The sequence below is a fragment of the Stegostoma tigrinum genome, chromosome 6 (genome assembly GCF_030684315.1).
Source record: "Stegostoma tigrinum isolate sSteTig4 chromosome 6, sSteTig4.hap1, whole genome shotgun sequence".
Classification (NCBI taxonomy): Eukaryota; Metazoa; Chordata; class Chondrichthyes; order Orectolobiformes; family Stegostomatidae; genus Stegostoma; species Stegostoma tigrinum.
Window position 1 is genome coordinate 75,576,977 of NC_081359.1, and position 22,874 is coordinate 75,599,850.

General features: G+C 40.8%; 1 protein-coding gene across 3 annotated transcripts in view; it reads right to left on the bottom strand.

Annotated features, from left to right (window-relative positions):
• Positions 1 to 415: 415 nt before the first annotated feature.
• The window catches only part of sacs (sacsin molecular chaperone), a 127,333-nt gene continuing 104,874 nt past the window's right edge, over positions 416 to 22,874 (bottom strand). For all 3 annotated transcript variants that reach the window (XM_059646673.1, XM_059646674.1, XM_059646672.1), the window contains one exon: positions 416 to 15,016. In XM_059646673.1, coding sequence (XP_059502656.1) covers positions 3,450 to 15,016 — 11,567 coding nt within the window. In that variant the 3' untranslated portion in view covers positions 416 to 3,449. The remainder of the gene's footprint in view (positions 15,017 to 22,874) is intronic.

The following is a 22,874-nucleotide window of genomic DNA, read 5'->3' on the forward strand; positions in this document are numbered from 1 at the left end:
AAACAGATACACTTGAGATTTTTTTTGTGAGACCAGAGACAGCCCAAGGCTAATTTCACCCTGAGTGATTTTCTATGTTTGGGGCAGATGTAGAACTTCCCACTTTCTATCCAATTTTGTAAAGATTATAGAATAATGTCTATCCCTTCACTCTTCACTGTAATGGAAACAATTTCCAATAGTTATGTATATTTATATAGACACCACATTATGAACTTGTTCGGCATGAAAAGTACTTAACACTTCACCTGTGCAAAAGAAGCATTAAAGGGAACTCTTTATTAAATGTGGTGGCACGCAGTGGAGAAGCTTATTTGGAAAATAACCTTTAGAAGCAACATAGGATGTTGTATTTGTTGTTCTAGTAATTACAATAATGAAGACAACTTTTTAATGAAGTTATTTTATTGTCGTTGGTACTTGGTGCATCAGCTGACAGTGCTAACAGCTCCAAATTCAGAAGCAGTACTAAAATCATTCTTCAAAATGCATTTCTCATCACAGCAGCCTGTACATACTCTTATCAGCTGCTGGTAAACATCACACCATAGTCTTGCAGTAACAGTTCTGTCAAATATACACAACAGTAAAATCGACTCAGACAGTATGCTCTACACATGATCATGGTACAATGTACCTAAATGGTACTAAATGTGCTGTTGAATGTCAAGAAAGTATAATGGTTAACTTGCCACACAGTCCTGTCTGTGTTTTGATATCCCAAGTACTGAGCACAATTTTTGCTTTAAGTCACTGCCATTTGTGTTAAAATAGTTGTGACAGCAGTTGTGAAATCCAAACCCACAGAACAGAAGTGAGCAAATTACAAGAAATAATCAGTGTAAATAAAGCACCCATGTGTTTCAAATCTCACTATGCTTAGAAAACTTACTGCCATTATATGTGTTCTTAGAAATCAGCAAAGTGTTACTTTTATAGAATATTGTGCTTAGTCAGAGATGGCTAACTCTGCCTCAGTTTCTTGTTAAGGAAATAAGAAGTGCTTAAGTTATTTCCTCAGAGAGAATGCAACAATACGATTAAACCAATTAGAGATGACTGCTGATATACAGGAAACACTAAGCATGGGATTCACTGGGTAGTGGGAGTTAACATAAATGGACCATGTCTACTGCTGTGTAGTGTGGTGCTGAAAAACATGTTCTGTGTGGTGAACAAAGTTATCTTTTCAGCAGGGAAAAAAAAATTCAGCAGAAAAGCTGGAATAGTACTCAAGATCAGAAAAAAACCCAAACAATAGTTCTAAATGTTTCCAATATTGAAAACACATCTCAAGTCAATGTTCTAGGATGCCAAATAAAGTGGCATTTACATATAGAATCATAGAATCCCGACGGTGTGGAAGCAGGCCATTTGGCCCAACAAGTCCACACCACCCCCTCTGAAGAGCATGCCATCAGATCCATCCCCCTACCCTATGCCTGTAACCCTGCATTTCCCGTGGCTAATCCCTTTAACCCACGCATCCCTGGACCCGATGGGCAATTTAGCTTGGCCAATCCAACTATATATAAAATTAAAACAAAAGCAAATCTTGTTACCACATTCATTATAAACGCAATAAGGCAAAAATGTTAACGCATCTCTTCAATAAATTCTAGAAATATGAGGACATCATAAACAAAATACACAAAACACATTAATATATAAATGCATACCAGCACCTTTACCATTTGTTCACTAACAAAATACAGTAATATAAAAGTAAAACTGAAAATACATTAAAACACACCATCTGAATAACGAACAGCAGAAACTGGCTATGAAAATGTCATGTGAAGTAGTCAAAAATATATCTGTCCATTAGGTCTCACTGTTGAATTAATGAATAAAGTTTTTGGAAAATTAGGGACAGCAAGTACTCAAAACACTTTGAAGAACATAAATATTGCACAACACTGTAGATACAAAATGAGCTTTTTGTCTTCATCAACAATTAAATAGAATTTATAGGTCTAAAACCTGAAAACAGTTGCTTGTATTTCATTAAACCTGTAAAACTATGGTGTGAAACACATTGTTATAGTCCACTGCTTGGACCCAGCCCATATTTGTGAATACTTACAGAATGTGTAGTGTCAAGACTTCTATTGTATATATTTGGCAAAAAAAACTTGTTTGCATAATAACAGCCATTGGGAGTTCAACTGCAAGCATTACGGAAAATTAAATCTTAACACTCTCCTTAACCCCTAAAGAACATAGTTAAGTAATTCCTCAATTAATCTAGTGCAAGTTACCATAACCTGTCGCATATATTTAAGGCATTAAAACAATGAAAAGTAAGCTTGCCTGTAAATAGGGTACAGTTGCTCAATTCCAGCAGCTGTACATACTTCAGCTTTACTCTACACTGCTATGTTCAAGATTATGAAGATACAGCAAACACCACAATTTTTCACCACTGTTACAATCAGATGATGGATGAAAAGGCTAATTCAATCATGCTTTGCCAATTGCACTGGGAAAATGGAACTACTTTGTTAAAAACAAAGCTTAAACTTGCTTCTCAAGGCAAATAACAGTAACTTGAAAAGCTTTACTCAATTACCCTAGGGCATAGAAAAGTGCGACGGTCATTTGGAAGTTTTATTTGGAGCCTTAAGTCACTAGAATAATTTTATCATTAGACAGAACAGATGGCAATGACAGATAAATGATCAGAGTATTAATCTGGGTTAAGCACGTAGCTCTGTATAAAAAAAACTATTTGAACTACTTTCCTTTGCTGAATCAGAATTACCTCACTTAGGATCTTCTTTGTGTATGGCTTATAATTGAACATTCTGGCCTTAATGAAATTGCATTTATGTATTACGTGCAGCATTGAAACAATTGTGGAAAACAATCTCCTGTATCAAAGGAAGACTGTTCTGTGTTTAGGTAACTGATCAGATAATTTCATTGTCTTCAAGACACTTTGCATAATAAAAGCAGTTTGTTGAGATTTCTTATTTTACAGCAATTTCGTATGTACAGTTTGCAGAAAGTAAACTAACTGGTATTGTTTTCTGTGCATATTTAAAACTGCACATTCTCCATTACTAAAGCTATTTAGGCCCATGAACCACTGCAATGCTGTAGAGTTTAGGAAATGCAGTGTATTGCTTTAATCATACCACATGATCTACTTTAAAATGCCCCTTTATTCTAATGGAAATTAGATATTTCTGGTTGGAGACTTGGATCAGAGTTCAACTTTCAAATATTATCCATTTTATTTCATTAAATAAAAATAATTTAATAGTTTAAATGGACATAACTAAGTGTTAAGATTAAATAAGGAAAATATTCAGATATTCATGTCACTCTCATCCCAGAAACAAAACTTGACTGAATTAAATGCTAGGAGCAGATTGGAAGGTGATTGTAATGAACTACTTCCCTGGTTAGCGTTCATGTATTTATGAATCATACTAAGCGTGATCCTATAGTTTTTGCTGAATGAAGTTTTCCAGTTTTATGATGATCCGAGCAGTGCACTCCATCACTCTCATTGCTACTTCCGACGTGAATTTATCATTTGGAATTAGAGGAAAAGGGAGGAGGTCTGGATACCGGGTCCTCAATCCATCAACGCCATATGCTTCCAGAGTACTTACATCTGTTACAAGTCCTGCCAGACTTTGGCTGTATTCCTCCACTTTCTGTGCAAGTGCAGTTGGTTTAACATCTTTGTCAGACTTTCCTTTCACTGCATATTCAGCTGCTATCAAAGACAGTTTTGCTGCCAAGTAACACTTAAAACACACCCATTCATTGGCATTTTTATGCAGGTCATTTCGAGCTGCAGAAAAATTTGCCCGAGCTTGCCTGAGCCACCTTCGTGCCTCTATGGGGTTGCCCACGGTTTTGTAAGTTGGAGGCACAAAAAACCGAGAGGAGTGTGATGAACCTGGCGCTGACGCAAACCTGCCCTTAAAATGCTGCCTCTCGGATTTATGGCTTGTTGCTTCCTGGTTCCACGAAGTATAAAACCTCTGAAACGAAAATTTTTCTGACTGGAACCGAGCGGATGATGAGGAATAAGTTCTCCTTGATGCACGATCTGCGCTAAAATCAGAACCTCCCAGACCTTGTTTTTCCAGTCGATTGATTTCGTTTTGCAGATGTTTAAAGACTTCTGTCGCAATCTCCAGATTGTCTGCATTTTTATCGGGATGCCACTTGAGGTATAATCGCCGTATAATTTTTTTCCTTTCTGGTTCAGGTAACCTCCAAGCCTGCTCTAACACCGCTGTAACCTCTCGAAGGATTTCAGGCAGAGCGTGCAGTTTGATCTTCTTTGGCGACTGGTTCCTTGAAGTTGGCAGTCTGTGACTCTCCCTTCCAGGAAAATGGGGAGGAATTGGCCTGAGACCAGGTGAAAGGCATTCTGTGGGGCTTGTAGGTGTGGTTGGAGTACTATCACGTCCTTGGGAGCTTTCATCAGGTCTTGAAAATTTGTACAGATCAAGGGAACTTACAATTTTATACTCACTGTAGCCAATATCAATTTGGAAATACTTACCTAAAAAGCTAGAATTCTCATCTCCCTCTCTTTCTACTTCTTGTACAATAATGGCATAGGTATAGGTTGGCTGGTATGATCCATATATATCACCACCTTCAGCATCAACAAGATACCCAACATATTCTCCTGGGTAAAATACATTCATGGGGTCCATGAGGAGTAAGTAATGAATTTCAGCTGGTATAGGTGTACCTGGCAAAGGCAGCTCAAGTTTTGAAGGCTCAGTGGAGGAATCATACTTAACTCCTAAATTGTCCAGCTTTTCATTGATTCTGTAGATGTCATTGCAGCCAAGCATAGCTATCAGGTAGGAGGTATCTAAAATCAAGTTGTCAGTTGCAGTTTTAAGAGTCATCGCTAGAGCTAAGAGAAAATTGATATCCTTGCTCTCTGCATGCTGGATGTACAGATGTATCACTGCATTTCCGTATCGCTTCAGAAATGCTAATGTTTCACTCTTACTGTGAGGGATTGGGCTACATCCCTTTACTCGAAGGCTTGTCTGCAACTTCTCAAAACAGGAAACTTTCAAACCCTCACGCAAGGCCTTGCAGAGTCGACTGGCCTTTTCCTCATTTGCCAGATAGGCATTGTCATTTTCATGCTTCATTATCCGGATGAGACCTGTGATGAACTGATCAGAAGACAGCAGCAACTGAAGACGACCCTGTAATGAGCAGAGTGCTCCAAACTGACATATCTTTGGCGTTTCTTCATCCAGGATCTCTTCCAAGATTCCACTAAGTAGCCTCGGCCTCAATTTTGAAGGAAGTAGCATGATTAGCTTTGTGTGAAAAGCATGGTCTTTGCCAAGGTAACACTGGCTGAGATCCACAAGCATTAAAACACCTACATTACCTTGCATTCGGCTCTTATAATGTGGGGCATCATCAAAAACCAACATGTTTGACTTTGTTAATCTACCATCACTACTTGGAAGATAAAGACCTAATTCTCGAACATTGTCAAGATCAAGTCTGACCTTTACAGGGTCGTTCTGGAGGCTCTTAAATAGGCCAGAGACGACCCTTTTGACAGTTCGCATTTCATTTGGCTCCAGCTGTTTCCCCTCAGATATTTTAAATATACGCCCAAGAACTTCAACATACTGTTTTGTTGAAACAATATCTTCAGTCCCCAAAAGTTTAAACAACTGATGGAAAGTGCCCAGTTCTAAAGGCAGTTTATAAAGGTAAGGTTTAAAATCGGACTCATGCTCAAGATTTATTACAACCTCTTCAGGTTTGAGCAGCTTCCAACCGTCTTCAACCATAACAAAGGCAACACCTCGAAGGTGGAAGCGGAAATCTTTCTTCTCTGCATTCAGAAATTCGTAAATACTGCGTAAGACTTTGACCCTTGTCTTTATCATGTCGTCCTCCGGAGCTGCAATGTTACAGATGTTTTTGCAGTTGCTTATCACTTTGTCCGATGGAGGGTCCAGACTGACATTTAGCATTGCCAGGACTTCCTCTACTTGCTCCTGGTTACTAAGTTTGCTGTCCTCTTGCTCTTTAATGCTTGAAGGTATTGCTTTCTCTGGGAGAATTGGACATGATGTCCACAGCAATTGCATGACATCAGTTTGCTTGAATTTGGGATTGACCTGAGAGCCACTGAATTGTATTAGAGGAAGAATCCCATTTAATTCTTGAAATTGAGGATGAAGTTTCAAAAGGTCTGCTGGAGCGCGTTCTGGATAGATGAATGGAATTAATGAAAGCTCCTTAAGAAAACCTCCAGAAAACAAGTCTGTCCTTTCTTGAAATACATGATTTAACAGGACGTCGACCTTGTTCTGTGTGGTCTCCTTGGACCAATTCTCTGATTGAGCACGAGCTCCAATCTCCTTAGCAAACTGCAGCAACTGTTGTTGGGAGACTAAGTACTTCAGTCCTATGTTTCGAAAGAATGTTATCCACGATGTAAGGAATGCGGCACGGTTCTTAGGTTTCTCAACTTGTTCCAGCTTCCGAAAAAACTCCTGAGAAATGAAAGCACTTTCTGGCAGCATAACTTCGAAAACATTTTCTGTTCTGTCATAAAAACTTTTTGCAGGCTTTAGGCGGTACAATGAGTCCGGAATAATTGCGAGACTTTCAAGCTTTTCAAACAGCTTCTCCCTGATGGCCGTTCCTTCCTCCAGGTTAGAAAGTTTCTTCTTCAAATATACCAGATGTTCGATCTTAGCTGAACTGGACAGGTTATCAAACTTTGGCAGCAAATATTTCAAATATACCTCAAGATCATCGATAGGCGTACAATTGAGGAAAGCATACAGATCCTTTAGATGGGGATTGTCTGCAAGAAATGCATAAGCAGTAGACATTGCCCATCTGTCTATTCCAGTTAGAGGAATGCTCTTTGTTAGAACAAAGCATGAGCCATATTTGAAAATACTGACGTAGATACCATTAATTGTCTTATAAAATGGCAGAGACTTCAGAATCCTTACATCATCTTGGGCCACCAGTTGTTTCAAGTTGCTGTTGAAGTATATCAGAAGCACCTCAAAGTCATTGTCAGACAAGTGATCGGTCCTGAGCGCTGACGTTCGAACCATATAATCAAGAGCCTTCAGAATGCTAGCAGGACTCTCAACATTTGCCATGTGTAAAGCCAGCTGTAAGACTAAAATATTATCTTTCGCACAAATTTTACTCAATGCTAGTTGAATGCAACCTGCTTTCATTAGAGTATTGAAAACTTTTTCATTTTGGCCATTCGGATAGATAGGGACGGTCATCAAACTGAGAGGTACCAGAACATCACACTCAGGCACTAGAATCCTATTGCTGGAAATGGTGAATTTTATAGCCGGCAACAAAGCCCAGTCTTTTAATATCTCAGTGATTGTTTCAAATGTTGGCCTAATCTCTGCCTCGCCTTCCTTAACAGAAATTGTGTCACTGATAAAATGCCAGCAGTTCTTCAACCAGGATTCACTTCCAAAATTGTCTTTCCATTTCACAATAGATTTTGTTCTATATTCCCTAGGCAGCACAAATGATAGCAACTCAGCAAAGCTGCTTATATCAAAAGCTTTTGCAACACCACAATTGAGCAGGATGTTGTTGTATTTCATGTAAAGTGTGTTCATAAATAATTCTTTACGCGACGGAACCAATTCATGATAGGTTGTCAGAAACTTTGGGCGTTTTGCATCAAACACTTGCAGAACATTATCTTGAGTAATGAGGAGAGGGAGTCCTTCCACTCGAATCTCATTCTCTTCTGAATCTTTGAAGCAGTAGTCAACCAGAAGTTTTAAGTTGTGAAAGAGCTTCAAAGCAGTTTGGTGCAATCGACTCGGTAACTTTCCAACATGACAGCTTGAATCAGGAGATGTGAATGAGTGCAAGAAGTCTCTCACATCAGCAGGTGTTACATATTGCACAGGAATTCCTGATTCCTGAAAACAGTGGTAAATGTTGGACGTTTCATCTGAGCTGTACACTAAGTTAAATCCTATGTCAAGAAGCAGATTTTTCAGCCTGTAAACATTTTCAGCAATGGTCTTCCGTACTGCCATATTGTACTCTGTGTTCTTCATGTGCTGCAATTCATCTTGCAGCAAATTATCAAAGAAAGATCTATTTCTGTTTGCTGTGGATGTGTTCACCCAGCTAATAAAAATCGTAGGCTGGAGTTCTCCACTGTCTGCATTCGGTATCCGGACTACTGGTAGAAGACGCTTGAGATCGTCATGAAGACAACAATAGACAGATTTTACAAGGCAGTACCAATCTGGTTGTATGTCAGACTTATTAGCAGCAAAGAAGGTCATAAATTTTTTCATTAAATCTTTCAAAACATGAATGGGCGTATTTTGCAAGACTGTTATGGATGGGTCAGAACCTAGGAAGTAGCGTTTCCGTATCTGTACCAGCAACTCCACATAGGCTGGAGCTATCAGCGTTGTCATAAGGTTATTGTTCCAATCACTACGCACTCCTATACCATTGTCATCACGCCACAAATTTCTCCGGGCTGAATCCAAAGCAAAGTGCCCATTTACATGGACAGGTAACCCTGTCTCCAATGACAATGGCAGAAAGCAGAAAGCTCTGTAAGGTTTTTTGTAATTATGGCTGATGCAGGCAGCAACTCCTCCTCTGGGGAAAAGTGTTATGTCTTCATTTTTATGAGCTGATATCACAGACTTTGAAACTTTCTCCATATCTGAGAAACCCGATCTGTTGCAAACTAACCAGCTCGTAAGGTTGCCTTCGGAATCTTCAATGTCCATTGTATAAGTAATCTGCTGAACTGGGATTTGGCTAAGTTGTTTCCTTTTATTGACACTATCGAGTACAGATATGTGAAACTGCTTTCGTTTCAACCTGTCACCATCTGTTATCTTAGCTTTCACAGAATACAGAACATTTAGGTTCCCAGTTGCCTTTTCAATCTCACAAATGGAAATCTTCTCCATGTGATTTAAGAACATTAAAAGTTCTGCTCCATCACTCCGCAGTTTGTCCAAAAGATTCTGTACCATTTGATCTGAAACAGGAACTTGACAGATTTCAGATATTTTGGCCATCTCAGCATTTCTTACTGGAAACCGAAACATGGTGGCATTTTCAAGTTTGAAAAGAGTGCCAAGAAAAGGGTTCAGCACATCTGCAAACTGGGTCCTGAAGTCTGAATCCAAATCCCTAAACATGCGCCCAGGACTAACATTGGTAGATCCGGGAGCATATCGAGCATGGGGATCAAATATGCAGAGTACGTCATTGTCAGAAATAAACGCTGGGCAGTCTGTTATATGATACACAGAATTGAACCCTATTCCATATTGCCCAGTTTTACCTGGATTCCCTTCCTTTGTCCCTCTTCCAAGGTTCTGAATGCCTCTAATATCATCTTCTGTGAATGGTTGGTTGTTGTAAACACAAATTGCAGGACCTTGAAGGGGTGCCCATTTGTCATCAAAGATTCGATCTCCTGGATGTTCTCTAGGATCAAAGATAAAGTAGATCTCAGTGGCTTTGGCGTCATCTGCATTTTGGAGTAGTTCTTTCAGCATTTCTTTCTCAGAAGGATAAGCATTGAGAATGCTCTTAATCCTGCTGGTTAGCTTCTCTTTCTGTCCAAATTCACTGCCAAGAGTCGCAAAGCAGATATTGGATGCATAACGTTCTAATGCTTTGTGGCGCTTTGGCAGTGCTCCAAGTTTAACCGCGACCTCTCTGGGAATGTCAGGGTGGCAGTATTTCACACTTTTATCACTTACTCTTATCCACGGGCAATCATTGTAACACAGAGATTTCGCTGGAACAAGGAATCGCTCACTGTCTGGCAACAGAAGCGTTCCATATTTTCTCTTGCAATAGTCTCGATTTTTTTCTCTGATGAGACCCCACACACCTTCACTAATGATTCTTCGGCACAGCTGAAAATCAGTCTCGCTCAGGGGTTCCTGGGCACATTCTGTTTTTAGGTCTTGAAGGACAGACGCAAAGTCTTCAACTGTGAATGAAGACTGGACGCCGAGTTTGTCAAAAAGTTCTCGGAAATTGTTTCTGTACTTGTTTGGGAGCTGGTACAGGTAAGGAGTTGCATCAAAATTGAGGTGGAAAGCAACCTTCGTTGACTCAACGTAAGTGTTTTCAACCAGGACAAAATTAAAATTCTGAAGTTCCTCATTGATCTGTAACTTTGAAGTTTCATTCTTCAACATGGCCTCATGAAGGTACTTGTAACAAGCATTTGTAATGCTCTCTTGGCACAGGGTAATACCATCGAAGCAAGTAGCTACCTTCTTCAACTGACCCAACACTACAAGAATAGGTGGCTTCTTCAGTAACCCAAAGAACTCTTTAACACCAGAAGATAGGGGACCACATCCCTTACTGGGGGGATTTTCATTTAAAATTGGATGCAGAAGGCAAACTACATCCTGGTACTCAGCTGTGTAAAGCTCCTTTGCTGCAAACATGGTTTCAGGCTGAAAATCATTTCCTTTCCAGTGCAATGTGAAACCAGGAGGCTTTTTGAGGAATGGAAGGAGAGGTATGGATTGAAATTTCTCAGCAAAGTCTTTGGCTCTGTGATCCCGAAACTTCACTTTCTCTTCAATTAAACTCAGAATAATGCTGCTACGGTGGCAAGCTGCTGCGTGGTCACTTTGATTCAGCGCCGCCACAGATTCTGCCCTCTCTAGTAAATCCTCCCACGAAATGTCATCTTTAAGCATGCCAAGTTGCACCAGCTTTACTAAACGGACTGGGTTCAAATAGTCTTGCGTAGTTCCGTATGGGAATCGCCCATCGCTTGTCTCATATAGCTTAGCAACTCGTCCTTCTGGATGGATGAGTCTTGAAGGAACAGATAACTGGTGGTGCTCCCCTGAAGATGGTATGCAACGGGTAACACGCAGGAACCCTGAAAGCTCCAATACTTTTTCATCAAGAACATAAAGCATCAAAGGATCTCTCAGATCTGCCTCAAGCTCTTCAATGTATGGAAAAAATGCCTCCGTAAAAAACTGCCTTTCAGAAAAAGTATTCTCCAACAGTATACCTTTGCATCCCGCCTCTTCAAAGCCAGCTCTGACCCAAGATGGAAGCTCCACAGCACACAATGGTTGAGGCTTAGCCTTCTTAAGGAACTTCAAAAGGATCTCGAAAGCCAGAGGTCCGACAACTGATCTGTGAAGCAAAGCATCATCCAAAAATCTTATGTTTTCGATTGAAACCCATGAAGTACCATCTGAAAACACTTCTGTCAGTTTTCTTCCCCTTCCTTTGGCAATATCCTCATAGAGGCCTTGCCACACGACGGCAAAGTCATCATGAACCAAGGCAATATCAGGCCAGAGGGTATAATAGTGGTAATTAACAAGTTCTCCATTAACAGCCATGTCTCGTAACACAGCGAGTGCTTCTAAATATGCTTGAACAATCACGTGTCTCATAAATATCATGTTCCATCTCCCTTTGGTGTCTGTTTTCCAAATTTCTTTTCGATTGGAGGAAACTGCAAAGCAACCATTGATATGCACGGGCAATCCAGTTTTGATTCTCAAAGGCAAATAACAGAACACTTCCCCGTAAGCACTGCCATTTGTTTTAATGCTCCACTTGTTGTCTTCTGTTTCAGATAGCAGAACACTAACAGCCCCACAAGGGACAAGTCCTAATCGTCTCCCACTTTCTTGCAGTGAAAATATCAGAGCTTCTCCAGTATTCATGCATGAACATATCAACCAAGTAGTGGATTCGGTGACTTTTTGTGGTACATCCTCAATTACCTTTTTGCTTTGTGCTGTTTTGGCAGAAACTTCAAAGAAAGGTGTAGTTTCTTCTTCTGGACCTCTGAATAATGGTGACTGGAGATCCACAATCCTTCTGAACACCTGAAAAAATTCATCGACTGCAATTTGTACTATGCAGGCACACCTCGGTGCTTCAGACGGGAGCTGTCTTGTAGTAGCAAGTATTTTCATCAGTTTTGCAGCCTCCTTTAAGATGTTCATGGGTGTCGTCACAGCTTTTGATGAACAAACTATTTTCTTGATGGCGATGATGGTCTGTGCCAAGCCAGGATCGGTCTCATCTGATTTTAGGTATTTTAGCAACATGGTGTTTACACTCTGAGAGAAGAGAATCAGCCTGTGGCCACACAAGCTAAACTCGTTAACGAGGGAATAGATATCGGCCATACTGTAGGACACACTGCTAATTTCACTGACTGCTGCCTCCTCCTCCACTCTAAAAGGAAGTCTGAACAGAGTTCCCAAATAGCAGAAAGGCTTCTCGACAGTCAGTGGTAAGTCGCAACCAAATACATTCACAAATGGCCTGAACTGATTGGGGAACCTCCTTAATCTCTTTTGGTGTTTGTTCCAGTTGATCTTTATCCCAGGGTTTGTTTTGTCACGTATGTGCTTTCCCAAATGATTGATATTTGGATCAAACATTATCATAAATTCACGGCTCAAAATTATCGGGATGTCTGTGATGTGGTACACGGAGTTGAACCCGAGTCCAAATTTCCCAACTTTGTCCACCTCACTCCTCTTCCGTGATCCACCTAGTCTGGTTATGTTTATAAAGTCAGAATCTGTAAAATCAGAGTTATTAAAGGACCACAGAGCAGGCCCATGGCACGCGGCCATTCCTGGATCCAGAAGGTTTTCTCGGATGTCTGCATTTCTCCGCATGTCGATCAGGAAGCTGCATTCAGTTGCCTCAGCATCGTCTGCATTTTGCAGCAGCTCCTTAAAGATGTCTGCAACTGATGGGTATTCTTCGAGAATGTTTCTGATGCGTACTGTGAGTGGCTCTCTTTGTCCAGACTGCTCAAAGCCCAAGTTCTCTGGGTTAATGAGCCTGGTACTAAGGCATGGCACTTGCAGTGCTTGAGCCATTTTCATAGGGATGTCCTCATGTACCAAATAGATGGTCTCTAAGGAATCATCAAGCAACTCATTAAGATCATCTACTTTGATGTCACAGTAGCTACAATTGTGAATGGGTTCCATTACTAATTTGTTGGGATCTTTACTGTAATGAACAGGTATTGGAGTATCAAGGCTAACTTGGATCTGATTACCATACAACCATCTCAAGATATTCAGTACCAGAAGCAGGTTTTGTTTATTTGCCTGTTCATCGACCTCATCAACACATTGTTGTTTGATAGTCTTGATAATGCTGAAGACATACTCAGTATTTACCTCTTCTAGTGCTCCAAAGAAGGTAAACAACTTACGATATTTTGCCATGGTTTTTGGAAGGATATATAAGTAAGGCTCTAGATCAAGCTCTTGAATTGGTTTAATAGCTACCTGCTCAGGAACAGAAAAGAGCTTTCCTGTCCACACCCAGGGAAATGTCAATGAACTGAATGCTTCTTTACCTTTCTCCAAATTGCCCTGCATAAATTCATAAATATCAAGCAAGAAATGTTGAAACTGGTACCATTCATCATCATTGAAATCCTGAGATGTATGCCAATCAACAACATTCTTCAAGTGCCTTAAAACCTGGTTTAAACTGGGCTCTTTGGAAAAACCCAACAATGTTCTCACTTCCAAAGAGATGTTCTCCACAAGGGGCACTGCAGAGCCCAATAATACAGCTTCAGATAAATCTCGCATTTCACATGCCTTATGAAAATCTAACACATCTCCTTTCCAAGTTAGGGATTGAGGATAATTCAGAGGACGCTCCTTACAAACTGGAACCCACTTTAACTTCTGCATTGTTGCCTTTGTTTCAGTTGAAATCAATAAACTCTTTTTTTTGTGCAGAACCACAAGTAATGTTTTAGCTTTTCTGGTCACCAGATCTTGCTCAAATTTGTTACTGCTCTGCAGTACTTCAATTCTTTTGGCCACTTGTACAACTTCCTTTTCAGTTATCTGATCTTCATTTTTTAAACCTATTTGTCTCAGAGCATGCAAGATATCTGGCGTTGAGGTGAAACTGTCTGGAGGAAAAAATGTTTTCTCATCCGCATAAAATAAGTTCTGTAAACTTTCTATTTCAGGGTCAAACAATTCATTAGCTGACATTAATTTTCCCTGAGAAGTAGAAATAAATTTCAAGGCCCTCAGCCATTCTATAAACAAAACATTTTCATCCTTGAGGAAAGCTAAATTGATCAGAATCCAAATCACAATATCTGTGATGTTCTTATTAGAGTAAAAGTTTTTCTCAATGTCTTGTAATATAATCTTTAGGCAGTCTGTACTTTTTAATTGTTCAATTTTCAGTAAGGTAACAAGCCGGATTGAAGCTTCATCACTGCAATTTACTACTGGAATGGATAGTCGTATGTCTGATGGAAGCTTTGCAGTGTGATGCAAGACTTTACTTCCTTTTAACGCTATAAAACTTCGGCTGCTTTTCTCAGAGGATGGCTCAACTTTGTTAAAGATCATCAGTTCCTGAAGAATTTTCTTGTCTCGATCATTCACTTCTGGCAAACTAGCTAAGAAATATCTCAGTGCGACCTTGTGTGTTGGAGGTAGTAACATAATCTGACTGAAAATCTTTTGTGGCGCTGCCTTGTCCAGGATTTGTAACAAAGTGCTAGGCAAAGGAGAATGGATATATCTTTTTATCAGAGGGTGCTGCAAACATGGGTCAAGTTCTTTAATGACAACTCCGCCAAGTTTCTCAATTGTGTCTGGGAGGAACTCAGGGAGTTGGGATTCATTGTCAGCTTCTACGATTATGGGAGATGGATCTCGCAGCCGTAAAAGACTAACTGTGGTTTGGGTTTCATCTAACGGCATCTTGGGGATCAATGGCAATTCTTCAAACAGAGTCAGGTCTTCAGGGAAATTGTGATATAAATATCTCCACACTGTTGTCAGCCAAGGCATGGGTGGGTGTTTTTTCTGTACATTCCCTGGTGACCACTGCACCATCATCTCTCTCCCCGGCCAGCAAGCGTTCATCAATTCCTTAATAAGACGTGCAGAACGATCGGAGGTCATTATTTGCAGTTGTGTACAGAGCCGACCTGTATATTAACAGCAGTAAAAGCAACAGTCAAAAGGTACAATTCATAGTTAAATAATAAAAATATTTAACTTAAACATAAAGCCACAGAAATTGTACTAATGGGAACAATACATTCCAGCTGGCCATCTAAGTAGAGAAGAAAAGGTGCATTAGCAACTCATAACAATCATCACATTTAAAATTATGACAAAATCTGTAAGATGCACTTAAACAATAAAATCGCAAGTATGGGCAAGATTATTAGAACTGTTGATATATTTTTAATCCTATTAAATGGTTTAGGCCAGTGTTTCCTTCTTCAAGTCTTCACTCATTTATTATATTGGGATGTTTCATATCTCTTGATCTGACAAGCTCATGTCTTGACATATTCTAAAAAATTGGAAAACAAAATTATTCTATGTTACTCTTAAAGTAGGGGCAGCACTATGGCTCAGTGGTCAGCACTGGTGTCTCAGCGCCGGCAACCTGGGTTCGATTCCACCCTCAGGTGACTGTGTGGAGTTTGCACATTCTCCCGTTGTCTGCGTGGGTTTCCACTGGGTGCTCCAGTTTCCTCCCACAGTCCAAAGGTGTGCTGATTAGGTAAATTGTCCAAGCTTAATTTCCCATAGTTTTCAGGGATGTATAGATTAGGTTGGTTACAGGGGTATGGGTCTAAGGGTTGGTGTAGACTTGTTGTGTTGAAGGGCCTGTTTCCACACTGTAGGGATTCTATGATTCCATGAATCCCATCTGATTACTTTCTTCAGATAATATTTCAAAAAGTTTTCAGGGTAACCTACAGTTAGTTCTTACAGATCTGTACATAAACATCAGAATTGTAGCATAATTCCATGGAAATTCAACAAAGAATTCTTTGAAATAAAAGTACCTTTCATAGAAATACAGAAAATGGGAGCAGGAATAAGCCATTTGGCCATTTGAGCCTGCTCTGCCATTCAATATGATCATGACTGATCTTCTAGTATCTTAGAACTGCTTTCTCTCCATGAACTTTGGTCTCTTTACCCTAAGGACTATATCTAACTCCTCCTTGAAAATGTTCAATGTTGTGGCCTCAACCATTTTCTGTTGCAGGGAATTCTCTGAGTGAAAACATTTCTCTTTAACTCAGTCCTAAATGGTCTCCCCCATATCCTTAAATTGTAACACCTGATACTGAACTTCCCAGTCATCCGGAACACCTCTCCTATATTTAGCCTGTCTAATCCTATCAGTATTTTAGAGGTTATTATGAGATATCAGCCCTGCCCCATTCTTCTAAACCCCAGTGAATACAGTCCTAGCTGATCTAGCCATCCCAGGAGTCAGTCTGGTAAGCCTGTGTTGCACTCTCTCCATAGCCAGAACATCCTTCCTGAGATAAGGAGGCCAGAATTGCACACAGTAATCCAGGTGTGGTCTCACCATGGCTCTGTTCAATTGCAGTAAGACATCCCTGCTCCTGTGTTTGCATTCTCTCTCTATGAAGGCCAACATACCATGTGCCTTCTTCACCACCTGTTGCACCTGAATTTCTACTTTCAGAAATTGATGTTTAAGGATATCTATGTCTTGTTGCAGTTCCCCCTTCCCAATCAATCACTATTCAGATAATAATGTCTTCCTGTTTTTGTTACCAAAATGAATCTACATTATACTTCAGCTTCCATGCATCTACCCATTCACCCAACTTGTCCAAAGCATACTGAAGCACCTCTGCAACCTCCTCACAATGCATCTTCCCAGACAGCTTTGTGTCATCTGCAAACTTGAAGATATTACATTTATTTCCTTCATCTAAATCACTGATATACACTATGAATAGCTGGGGTCTAAGCACTGATCTTTGTGGTACTTCACGAGTCACTAGCTGTCACTTGGGAAAAGACCTGTTTATTCTTACTACATAACAAAGTGTGGAGCTGGATGAACCCAGCAGGCCAAGCAGCATCTTAGGTCCCAAGATGCTGCTTGGCCTGCTGTGTTCATCTCGCTCCACACTTTGTCATTTCGGATTCTCCAGCATCTGCAGTTCCTATTATCTCTGTTTATTCTTACTCTTTGTTTCCTGTCTATCAACCAGTTTGTTATTCATGCCAGTACATTACCTCAATCCCATGTGCTTTAATTTTAAATGCTACTCTCTTACATGGCACTTTATCAAAACCTTTCTGAAAATGAGGGTAAACCACACCAACTGGCTTCCCTTTATCAAGTTCCAAAAGATTTGTCAAGCACAACTTCCCTTTCGTGAAGGCATGCTGACTCTCTATTAGTGTTTTCCAACTGCTCTGCCATTGTATTTTTGTAATGGACCTGAACATATTCCACATTGGTAATGTCAGGCTAACCAATCCTATAATTCCCTGCTTTCTCTGTACCTCCTTTTTAAATAGGCAGTTTACGTTAGCTAGCCTCCAATCCCTAGGAACTATTATAGAATCGATCAAATTCTGAAGGACGACCACCAATACATCCACTATTTTTACAGCCACTTCCTTAAGTAGCCTAAGATGTAGATTATCAACCTTTAATCCCATCAATTTCCCAACACCATTTCCCTACTGATGCTGATTTCCCTCAATTCAAATCTCACAAGATCCTGCGTTCCTAAAATTTTGAGGATGTTGTATTTAATATGTATTTAATTGGTTTGCCAAATTTGATCCCATTATAATTTCCCCTGTTTCTGATTGTGGGATACCTATATTTATCTTCACTAACGTTTTCCACTTCATATCCCTATAAAATCAGTTTTTTCAATCAGTTTGGATGTTGTTTAGAAGCTTACTCGCATTCTCTATTTTTCCCCCTTTTAATCAATCCTCCTTTGCTAAAATCTAAACTACACCCAATCCTCAAGTCTTATGCTTTTTTGGCCAATTTGTGTGTCCCTTTCTTGAATCCAATACAAGTTCTAATTTAATAAAATGTGAGGCTGGATGAACACAGCAGGCCAAGCAGCATCTCAGGAGCACAAAAGCTAACGTTTCGGGCCTAGACCCTTCATCAGAGAGGGGGAGGGGGAGAGGGAACTGGAATAAATAGGGAGAGAGGGGGAGGCAGACCGAAGATGGAGAGAAAAGAAGATAGGTGGAGAGAGTATAGGTGGGGAGGTAGGGAGGGGATAGGTCAGTCCAGGGAAGACGGACAGGTCAAGGAGGTGGGATGAGGTTAGTAGGTAGATGGGGGTGCGGCTTGGGGTGGGAGGAAGGAATGGGTGAGAGGAAGAACCGGTTAGGGAGGCAGAGACAGGTTGGACTGGTTTTGGGATGCAGTGGGTGGGGGGGAAGAGCTGGGCTGGTTGTGTGGTGCAGTGGGGGGAGGGGACGAACTGGGCTGGTTTAGGGATGCAGTTGGGGAAGGGGAGATTTTGAAACTGGTGAAGTCCACATTGATACCATTAGGCTGCAGGGTTCCCAGGCGGAATATGAGTTGCTGTTCCTGCAACCTTCGGGTGGCATCATTGTGGAGGCCCATGATGGACATGTCATCTAAAGAATGGGAGGGGGAGTGGAAATGGTTTGCGACTGGGAGGTGCAGTTGTTTGTTGCGAACTGAGCTGAGGTGTTCTGCAAAGCGGTCTCCAAGCCTCCGCTTGGTTTCCCCAATGTAGAGGAAGCCACACCAGGTACAGTGAAGCGGAGGCTTGGAGACCGCTTTGCAGAACACCTCCGCTCAGTTCGCAACAAACAACTGCACCTCCCAGTCGCAAACCATTTCCACTCCCCCTCCCCCTCCCATTCTTTAGATGACATGTCCATCATGGGCCTCCACAATGATGCCACCCGAAGGTTGCAGGAACAGCAACTCATATTCCGCCTGGGAACCCTGCAGCCATATGGTATCAATGTGGACTTCACCAGTTTCAAAATCTCCCCTTCCCCAACTGCATCCCTAAACCAGCCTAGTTCGTCCCCTCCCCCCACTGCACCACACAACCAGCCCAGCTCTTCCCCCCCACCCACTGCATCCCAAAACCAGTCCAACCTGTCTCTGCCTCCCTAACCGGTTCTTCCTCTCACCCATCCCTTCCTCCCACCCCAAGCCGCACCCCCATCTACCTACTAACCTCATCCCACCTCCTTGACCTGTCCGTCTTCCCTGGACTGACCTATCCCCTCCCTACCTCCCCACCTATACTCTCTCCACCTATCTTCTTTACTCTCCATCTTCGGTCCACCTCCCCCTCTCTCCCTATTTATTCCAGTTCCCTCTCCCCATCCCCCTTTCTGATGAAGGGTCTAGGCCCGAAACGTCAGCTTTTGTGCTCCTGAGATGCTGCCTGGCCTGCTGTGTTCATCCAGCCTCACATTTTATTATCTTGGAATTCTCCAGCATCTGCAGTTCCCATTATCTCAAGTTCTAATTTCTTTTGTTAGTCATTGTAGATGGACCTTTTCCGTTTACTTTTGAGCCAATAAGGAATAAACAATTGTAGCAGTTCCTTCATGCACTCTTTAAATGTTCGCCATCACCTTCCCTTCAAATAACATTCCCCAAACTATCATAACCAGCCCACATCTCCTACCATCACTGCTTCCTTAGTTTTGATTCAGAACTCAAGTCTCAGGATCAGCCAGGTCTTTCGATCTTAATGATCAATTCTATCATATTATGGTCACTTTTCCAAAAGGGGCCTCACACAACTAGATTCCCAATTATTCCTTTCTGATTACACAATCCAGTCCAGGGCAGCCTGGTCTCTAGACGGTTCCTCAACATGTTAAGCCAGCAAACCATCCCATTTGGATTCCAGGAATTCCTCCTTTATAGTACTGGTATGATTTGACCAATCGATATGCAGATTGCATTCACCCATAATTACAGCCATATCTTTGCTGATGCATTGCTAATTGCCTTTTTAATGCTGTCCCCATTCACTACCATTACAGTTTGGGGCTTGAACTACAACCTCCAATATTGTTTTCTGCCCCTTGAGGTCTCTAAGTTTTACCCATACAGGTTCTTCTACATTAGTGCAATAATTCCTTCTTCAACCTCAACTGCTTAATTTTTTGTTTCCTCTGCCCTTCCTGAAAACTGAATGTACTTGAATATCAAGGGATATTCAGTTACTCAGTTCGCATCCCTGGTCACCTTGCAGCCATATCTCCAGAATCTCAACTATATTATTTCTGTTCATATCTATTTGTGCAATTCATTCATTCATTCATTTTATCATGAATGGACTGACTGCATGAAATGTTCCAATCTATCAAAAGCATTCTAATAGATACTGATGGACACAACTCATCTTTTACCACTGCTGTGGGCTTCCACATTATATATTAAATGTCTATATTTAAATATGTAAACAATAACCATAGACAAGTTGTAGATAGCTTCAAAAAGCTGTCAATATAGAGCCAACCATCTTACTTAAAAAATAAAATACATCCAAAATCAAAGTTGACTAAGGGAGAACAGGTTTTGTCAAGATACTTACCTTAGATTGATTACCATTGTCTGGATTATCCTAAAATAACATGCAATGCTCGACTATAAATCAAGGTAAAATTATGTTACAATAACTGTAGCATTGGACGTAATAGAGATTTTCCGAAAACAAATGCTTGTTTTGTGAAAACATGATATTCAATAACAATTCCAGTTGCAGAAGGGAAAGTACTTATAGCTCCATACCTTAAGAGCAAGTTCTAAAAAAAAGATGCTTCAGATCAATAGAAAGCTTACAGCAGTTTGGGAAGTGCTTTCTAAACATAGTCAATGTCTGACTAATACAAATCTTAACATATATCTCAGCTTCGCAAAAGCATAAAAGATCACTAAAAATAAGTCATAAAGGAAAATCTTGTGGGGTGATTTTCATGTCTCTATTGCACAAATATATCTCTGAGCTGCAGACAAAGGAAAACCGGTCGCTGGCTTTAGCTACAGAGATAGTAGGAACTGCCAATGCTGGAGAATCTGAGATAACACGATGTGAAGCTGGATAAACACAGCAGGCCAAACAGTGTCAGAGGAGCAGGAAAGTGTGATGTTTCGGATTTTTTTGAAGGGTCTCAAACTGAAACATCAAACTTTCCTGCTCCTCTGATGCTACTTGGCCTGTGTTCATCCGGCTTCACACCATGTTACCTATAGCTGACTTTAGCTGTTTACTTTCTCAGATTTTAGGGTGGGCCTTGAATTGGGTGACTAGCAAAATCAGCAAAATCAAAGATCAACACTACAAAAACTGGACATCATGTTTGCATTAAATAGGTGACTCCTGGAACTAATATTTGTGTCACCTTCCTCATGTTAAAGATCACAACATCATTCTTCTCCCTGCCCATGTTGCTCCTGCCATTTCCTGCTCCCAACTGAAAACCATGGCTTGTAAACATCAGGAGAACCATTTTCCGAGATATCTGAAGGTATCCTGAGTTGTTATGTACAAAAGTGAGGGAAGTTTTTTTTTGGAGGGGTGAGTGGATTTAGCAAACTAGGAAGCCAAATTAAGGGGGAGGAGCAGGCCTCATCTGGGGTGTACTAAAGTCTTAAAAAGCTTCTGACAGTGAACATTATCCCTTACGGGAAGATGATCTGAAGATTCCAACCTGGGAAGAGGAACAGAAGCCAAAGCAACAAGGAAGAGTGAACAGAGCTTCAGTTGAGAGGAAAAGGGAAGAGTGAATGTTTGCAGGCATTCTTAACTGTCCAGCAGCAGGTAGACAGAGGAAAACATACCTGTAATTAATGAAGGGGTTTCATTTTTCTGGAGAAATCACAGATTGACAATCAAATGCAAGCTAGTATCACAATATTATTTCTTACATCAAAAGTCATTGCTGTCCTCAACTTATTTGCCTAAAGCTCCATTTAGGTTACCTGTAACATCAGCTGGTTTGAAGGTCATGTTTGCATCAAATCGGTGACTCCTGCAATTAATATTTTTGTCTTTTTCCCCAGGTTCATAACTGAACATAACTCTGGGTTTTCTGCCAGCTCCTGAAGTACCCAAATTTAAGGCATCACAATGCATCCAGATTGTCCCAAAGGAAAGATGCAAATGATAGCTTAGTGTGCAACCCCCGTGCAATCACCAACAGCGCAGACAAGAGCTAACCTCGACACTCATGGTCTATGATTCTAATCTGAAACACAAACTCAGCAGTTGTACGAAAATCAAATCCACCATCAAACAAAGGCCACAGGGCAAATAAAAAAAACACTGAAGTCCTCAAAGGTCCAAAATCTGGGGATGGTATTGCTAGGTACATGCAATGCAAACCAGAAACAGCAGAATTGCAGCGCTGCAAAAATGACAACACAGTCATCCACCTTCAGACAGGACCATTATCAATTTAGTGAGGATGACATTGATGAGAGAGACAAGGAAGAAGAGGGCCTCCAACCTCAAAGCTTCCTGTAGCAGCACGGTAGACATATACAAACCCAGCTGAAGACCCACATCTATTTGGTTTCCTAGCCTGCCAAATCCAATAAAGAAGTTTGAAAGTACTTCCGTTTTACATTAAGTCCTTAAGGTAAAATGTGAAGCATTTACATGTATATGTCCACATCACATTTGAGAAAATTGCAGACAATTAATTATGCATCTCCAACCTTCATTTTTCACACAAGAAACAAAAATGCAGTGTCAGATCATCTTCATTAGTCCAGAGCTTGACAATCTACGCATGAGCAGATTGGGGAATAAGCAGCTCCAGTGAAATAACCATACACTCTATGGTTGCCTGCAGGTTGCCAATTCTATGCATCAGCAACCCAATATTGCTGGATAATGGGAACCTTCACACTCTGTAGCAGTCCATGAGTGTGTTCAAGATTGTATTCATTAGTCCCAGGCCCTGTTTGAAAAGGACAATACTCCAGGTGAGGTCTCCCAAGGAACTGCACAA